Source organism: Manacus vitellinus, unplaced genomic scaffold, assembly GCF_001715985.3.
Source record: "Manacus vitellinus isolate BGI_N305 unplaced genomic scaffold, ASM171598v3 scaffold_19_pilon, whole genome shotgun sequence".
NCBI lineage: Eukaryota > Metazoa > Chordata > Aves > Passeriformes > Pipridae > Manacus > Manacus vitellinus.
Genome location: NW_021939395.1, coordinates 1,229,290 through 1,236,204, shown reverse-complemented (window position 1 = coordinate 1,236,204; position 6,915 = coordinate 1,229,290). Strand labels below are relative to the sequence as shown.

Sequence of the window (6,915 nt, the reverse complement as noted above, 5' to 3'; positions counted from 1 at the left end):
CAACGGCAACGCGGCAGCGCCACGTTGGGGAGGTCGGACGGACGGCACCGGGCCCGGTGGGCTCTGCGATCATCCCCCGGCTGTGGAACCCCACGAGACCCCCGCGGTGGGCGCAGGGCGGTGGGTAGGCGCGCCTCGGTGCGGCTCTGGGCTCTCACAGGCCCCCAGTGAGCCCACGCTTTTCCCTGCCAGGTCCTGCCTGGCACCGACCACGCCAGGTCCTGGCAGGGAGCCCCTAGGGCAGTCGGCTGGGAAACTGGGAAAAATTGGGACAATTGGATAAATTGCTACAAAACATCCACCTTCCCGCTGTATAAAAGGGATACACAGTATGAATCCTCGATATGAGCTGCTGCTAATAAATATCGATCTGGTTTCAAGCACAGCACCTTCCATTTCATCTCTATTCTCTCTACAGCACAAGGGGGACACAGCACTTTTCTCACTTCTTTTTTATTTATCTCCTAAAATCTCCGAAATTCAACCAGGAACGAGCCAGGTCAGAGTTAAATCTGGGCTTTTAGGAGCTGGCATTGCTCCCTCAGAAATACAGGTGATAACAGAGGTGATTGACCTGGTTGCGAGCAGCCACTACTGCTGAGTATTTCTAACTCAGCCTCTAACAATTACTCAGTTTATGATTTATTCCATTTGTTTTCTTCACACCTATGTCGGATTGTGCCATAAAATGTTACTCACAGAAGCTTGGAGGGTTGTGGGTTTGGGTTCTGGCTGGCTGTGTCACCTCCTGTCACCTCCCTGGGACCACCCGGCTGGGAGGGATGTCCAGGGGGTTCCTGCATGGGCAGAAGGTGAGGAACAAGTTGGGAAAATTCATTACTATAATCTTTAGAGGCGGGATGGAGCCAGGAATCCACAACAATTTGTTCTTCACCGGCAGAAGATGCTCCAGCTACAACCAGTTCACTCCCACCAGAGCAAAGCCTCTCTCCAGGCAGCACCTTCCCCTTCCCATGTGTTAGTTAAAAGCTGCAGGAAACCTGTCACACCATCGCCCCTGCAACTGCCAGGAGCCAAAGTTTCAGCAGCACTTTAAGGACCAGAGCAAAAGACATTTCCAGTGCAAATTCCAGGATTCCACGATCCTAAGGGATGGATGGCTGCTTCCCCTCCAAACCCCACACAGCCATTGCCACATCCCAAAGCTCCCCAGGCTGCAGCTGGTTCCCCCTCAGGTCTCATGGCTCTTACTCACCTCTGTTGATCTGTCCCTGACCCTCAGCTGAAGATCCCCAAGAGGACAATCCCTGTTGTTATTTGTCATCCTCAGAGCATCATGATATTGCTGAGTACCCCAGGAATAAAGGAGAACAGAGATGGAAGGGTTTTTCCTTCAATACAGGCATTTACTCATGTGTGTATCTCGTGGTGTGACAGTGTAGGGCCCAACCATCCCAAAGGTCAGAGCAACATCCCCCAAATATTTCCAGCAGCACAGGTTGGACAGGGCTTGGAGCAACCTGGTCTAGTGGAAGGTGTCCCTGCCCATGGTAGGGGGTGGAACTGGATGATCCTTAAGGTCCCTCCCAACCCAAACCATTTCAGGATTCCATGATTCTGTAAGATGTTGACCAACAGCTGAGCCCTGTCCCAGGCCTTCTCCTCTCTTCTCTTGGGAAGAGCACAAGGAAAGGCAGGTGGAGGTCCTGATCCACATTCCAGTCCAAGCTGCAATCCAGGCCTGTAGGGAAGAAACATCCCAACATGTCCTTGAACACAGAGTCATTCTTACTCCAAAATACTTAATTACCAACAGCTTGTTTTCCCTGCTCAGATAACCCTCCTGGAATGAGTTATGCAGCATTCCTCAGTGAATAAGGAAATAAAAGGAAAAATAAATAAGTCCATGAAAATAAGGGACTTTTCTCCAGACTTTGTTGTCTGCACAAGTATGACCAGCAGCAAATGATCACGTTCACACCAGTGTTACTCCCTTAAAACCCAAATTAAAGTCCAGCATAATGGAGAGGAGCCTTTTCAGAGAAAACCCTTTGCCCGGATCTCACCACATTCCATGGAGCAGGATGGTTTTCTTCCCTGCACAAGCCATTCTCCGAGCCATCCCTCCCATGTCAGCTCACAGCATCAGAGTGTGAAAGGCTCCTGCCATGGCTGGGGAGAATTTGGCTCTGGGGAGTCTCATTTCCAGAGAGATGGGTAAACAAAAAGCCACAAGACGTTGGGAAAAAAAGGCTAATGACAGGAATGTCGAGGAGGTAGATCTGTCACATTAGCAGGGAGGGCTGGGGGGGCAGAGGGCAGTGCCAGCAGCCTGTCACAGCCTGGAGAGGACAAGGAACCGCCTGAGGAAGTGTCTGGAGGGCTGGAAAGCCACAACTGTCACAGACACAGATGGTCTCGGTTTTGGGGACACTGCCCGGGATTATCTGGGTCCCTGCCAGAGCTGGAGGTGTTTGGGGTGGAAGAAAAGACACAGAAGGCTCAAGAAAAGCTTTCTTGCACCGATTTCTCTGGCAGAGCGTTGCACTGACTGGTGCTGGAAGCCACTGGAGAGTGATAACAGGGTCCAAGTTTTCCCATTTTTTACCTCAGGGACTGCTTGTGCTGGCCCGGGCTGGGGGAAGGAGCTCTGTTCCTCTGGCACCTTCCCCCTGGCTTTTCCATCCAAACAGGGTTAGAGGGAGAAAACACAACCAGCCAAGGGATCCCCCCACCCCCTTGGGCCAAGCACAGCATCTATTCCCACTGCACCCATCCTCTGGCTCCTGGTCCCCGGGGGTCGTTCCAGCTCAGCAGGTCTCACATCCCTGCTAATTCCAGGTGCGGGCCCGGATTCCAACACCCTCCGTCAGAGCATTGTCACCGAGCTGTCACCTCCTTCCTGCCCGACCCTTTACACCCTCCAACTAATTAGTGCGCCTTCCCCTTTCCCGCAGGACACAAACGGAGCCGGGATCCCGGGGGCTGAGTGACCCCTCCAGTCCCTCCCCAGCTCTTCCCTGTCGGGCTTGGAGTCAAGGAGGGAGAGGAGGAGTGGATTCTGCATATTCAGCACTTGACCCTGCTTTTCTTTCCAGGCAGAAATTCCGATGGGAGCTCTCTGGAAGGGGATCGTGACAGCTCCCCCGGGCATTCCTTGCTATTGTGGCTCCTCTCCTCCACCCCAGGCTGTGTGTGTTTGTAGTTACCAAATGCAAATCACATTTCCCACCCTCCTGGCTGGAGCCCTCACTCCACACGATCCTTCCCCCTGTTTTTTCCTCTCACCAGCTCGTTTTGCAACGCTCCGTGGAGTTCGCAGCCCCTCCCGTTGTCACCTCCTCTGATCTGGGGTGCGCTGGGAGGTGGATGGAGGGAGCATTTAAGTAATCCTCCTAATTAAGTACCTGCATCCCTCCGGACACAGAAACTGCAGCTGTTTCGCAGCCTGGCAGCTGAAACTCCCTTTTCCGAGGAATGCAGAGGACTGACCCTAATTGCATTTTAAAAGAAAAACCCGAGATAACTTTTGGCCTTGGGCAGCTGCGCTGGAAGTCTGGCAGCTGCAGCTTTCCTGGCGCTCGGAGAGGGAGAGGGCAGCAGGCAGAGCCAGTAATGGCTCATTAACAACTGATAACGATGGTTAACTCACTCCTTTAACTGCGAGAACACAGGCACAGCCTCCGGCTCCCAGGGTCATCCCAAGCCACCTCTGACTCTCCTTCACTGCTCACGCAGAAACCTGGAGCACATTAAGGGGAGGGGATGGTTTACAAGAAAAGCTCATGAATTGATTCCGTGACCCAGCAGAGACTGTTAAAAATGATTGAATGAATATGGAAATGAGTAATCGTCCAGCTGGACGCGGGCTGAGCGCTGCCAACTCCATTCATTGGGAACGACAAATAAAGCAGGAGCACACCAGGTCCTGGTGTGAGCTGCAGGAAATCACCCGATGATTCCCAGCCCATTTACCTGTGGGGTCTCTGCAGCACCTGTGTATTTGGACTCATCCTTTCTCTCCAAGGGCTGCACGAACAGGAATCTCTTATCCCATCCAAGCGCTTGGCCAGATTCCTCACTGAGGAAATGGGGGCCACCAGAGCCCCAACCCCTCACTGTTCACACACACACTTGGCTAGTCCAGCTCACATTCCCAAGGATCAGAAAACAATCCTGGACTGCCCCGGTTTCCAACCACCAGCCCTGAATCCCAGGAAGGCGGATTCTTTGCTGGCTGGTGATAAAACCTTCCATGTGTGAGCAGGAGCTGAGACTGGCAGGTACCTGTAATTACAGACAAATCTGGGGCAGTGAGTAGCAGAAAGAATTAAAAGTGAACTGGTCCTCAGATCCATGTAAGGAAAAGTAAGGACACAGGGCTGTATGGACACAGGGCTTTGTGCCCTCCTTACACCCTCACTTTCTCTGGGCCAGCTGAGAGAGAGATGGAGGAAGGAGGTTGTCCTACAAAACAAGCCATAGAGAGTTAGGATAGAACACATTTATTTAAAAAACACACACCAGAATCCCACTTACAGGAAGTACAGAGACTAAAGATTCATTCTTGCTTCCCCAGGGCCCCAGAGTCATGTCCCCTCTCCAGGCCAGACTTCCAGCACACCTGGTCCTGAGGGAGTGGAAAGAGTGGGCTAAAGACCTCAGTGGTCCAAGAGAAATGGCAGGAAGGACAAGCCATGAGGATTCCATGCATTGAGTGGGCTTCCACCTCCAAGAGGAGCCCAGAGGGCAGAAGCTCCAGTGGTGCCATAGCAGTGTTGGTAACCCACAGCTGGTAGGAGCAGTTTTCCCCTGTTTTAGCAGCCTCCAGGACCTCTCCCTGTCCCTGGTCTGTCTGCCACCAATGAGAGCAGCAGCCATGTCCATGCAGGTCTTGGGGAGGACTGATGAGTCCTGGCTCCTGGAGCAGTGGCTGGTTCTATCTGTGTCCAAGCCTGGTCTTTATTCTGATGCTGCAAGTGGCCCTGGACCAGTGTTTGCTCCAGAGGAAGAACATCCAGTGGTGTTGGGTGAGCCCATGGCAGAATTGTCCCCAGAGGAGCTGCCCATGATCCCCTGACCCAAAGCAGCTTTCTGTCCCTCCAGCCTTCTCCCAATGGATAACTCTGCCCCCTTCCCATCCATCACTCCTGGCTGTCAGAACCTCCTGCAAAGGGACAATGGCAGCCCAGGGTCCCCATTCACACAGGAACTGGGCTGTTCCTGTGGAGTGATCAATGGCTGGTCCCAGCTGGAGGCAGGGCTGGACACTGCCCAGCTGCAGGAGGGCAGCCCTTTGTCCTGCCCTCAGGTTCGGGTTGGAAGGGACCGGAGGCTTCCCGGAATCTCTCAGGGTGAGGTTTTCCACGGCAATGTGAGGCCAGGCTTCCTGCACAGCCCCCTCCTCGCTCGGAGCACCCCCTGGGATGGGTGTCTGGTCTCCAGCTGTTCCTGGAGGGCACCAGCAGAGCCCTGGGCTGTTATTTGCACACGTGTCTCTCCACCCTGCGCCGGCAGCTCCTGCACACGACGGAGCAGCACCAGCGGTAGCGGCAGTGGCACCGCTCCTCCACCTCCTCCGTGTACGTGTTGTACCCACGGCCACAGCACAGCAGGGCACAGCTGGCACTGCCCACCGAGCTCTTGTTGCACTGCCTGTGGAGAGGAGGGTGCTGAGCTGGGGGACCTGCCCACCCGGGCTGGTCCTGGCCACAGCAGGACCACAGAGCCATGGAATGGTTCGGGTTGAGAGGGACCTTAAAGCCCATCCAGTCCCACCCCCTGCCATGGACAGGGACACCTCCCACCAGCCCAAGTTGCTCCAAGTCCCATCTAACCTGGCCCTGGACACTTCCAGGGATGGGGCAGCCACAGCTTCTCTGGGCAACCTGTGCTCAGCCCACCCACACCACTTCCCAGGACCTGCTGTCAAACCCAACAGTACAGACAGTCATGAAATTAGAGCATATTACCTGTCCTGTGTCCCCAGAGACCCCAGCTGGAGATTTGGGGTGCAGTAGTCAGGAGAGTTGATGAGATAAACCAGATCTGTCTCTGTCACTGGCCTGGCATCCATATCCTTGGCTATCAGCTGCTTCCTGGGCCCTACGAGCCGGTGGGACACCTTGATGGCTGCCAGGTACTTGGACTTGAGGTTAGAGGCAATTTCATCCAGGCTTGACAGTCCCTTCCAGCAGGTCTTCACTGAACAGGAGCCCGAAACACCGTGGCATTTACACTTGGTATCCAGGGAGTCACTCAGCACCTGCAGGGACAGGAAAACAGGGAAGTTTGCTTTCTCCTGGTACCTGCCCTGTGGATTGACTTGCAAGGGCATCCATGGCAAGTTTAAAGAGATGAAAGAGCTCCACTCATTGCCACATTTAAATTAATATAACAGGGCAGTCAGGGCTCAGCCCTCCTTTAATCCCTTCTGCTAAGAACCTGATCCTTAAGGAACTACCTGTGGGAGCTGGCACTGGGGCTGGGGAACAGGAGGGCATGAAAGCACAAAACCCAGATGGGCTGGGGAGCTTCTGCTTCCAGTGAGGAGGGTGGAAAGAAGCACTGGGAGTACTGATGTGAAGTGGGAGATGTCTTGTGCTGGTTGTGGAAGGGGTGCAGGATGTCTGGGGGAGCAGCAGTGGGGGCTGTCTGCAAAGACACTTTTTAACCATTTAGTTGCCTCTCGATGTTCAGACAACATCCCAACAGCCTGGCTGGAATCTGACACCCTAAACTGAGCACCTCTGCCCCTGCTCTGGGCTGCTCCAAGGTGTGCTGGGCTGCAGCAGTCCTGGGGCATCCATACCCACCAGTCTGGGCTCCAGCATTCCTGGGGGGTTCCATACCCACCATCCTGGACTGCAGAGTCCCAGTGGGCTCCATACCCACTATGTGACCCACTGTGCAGTCCTGGTGGGCTCTATACCCACCATCGTGGACTGCAGCACC

The 6,915-nt window shown here is 54.3% G+C and overlaps 2 protein-coding genes across 2 annotated transcripts in view; both read right to left on the bottom strand.

Moving 5' to 3' along the window:
- The window catches only part of IGBP1 (immunoglobulin binding protein 1), an 8,476-nt gene extending 5,102 nt beyond the window's left edge, over window positions 1–3,374 (bottom strand). The window contains exon 1 of the mRNA XM_029959166.1: window positions 3,369–3,374. Within this exon, the coding sequence (XP_029815026.1) occupies window positions 3,369–3,374 (6 nt within the window). The remainder of the gene's footprint in view (window positions 1–3,368) is intronic.
- Window positions 3,375–4,619: 1,245 nt separating this feature from the next.
- LOC103767765 (protein Wnt-11b) overlaps window positions 4,620–6,915 on the bottom strand; it is a 3,583-nt gene continuing 1,287 nt past the window's right edge. The window contains exons 4-5 of the mRNA XM_029959140.1: window positions 5,934–6,226; window positions 4,620–5,616 (exon numbers count right to left, since the gene is read on the bottom strand). Of these exons, the coding sequence (XP_029815000.1) occupies window positions 5,442–5,616; window positions 5,934–6,226 (468 nt within the window). The 3' untranslated portion in view covers window positions 4,620–5,441. The remainder of the gene's footprint in view (window positions 5,617–5,933; window positions 6,227–6,915) is intronic.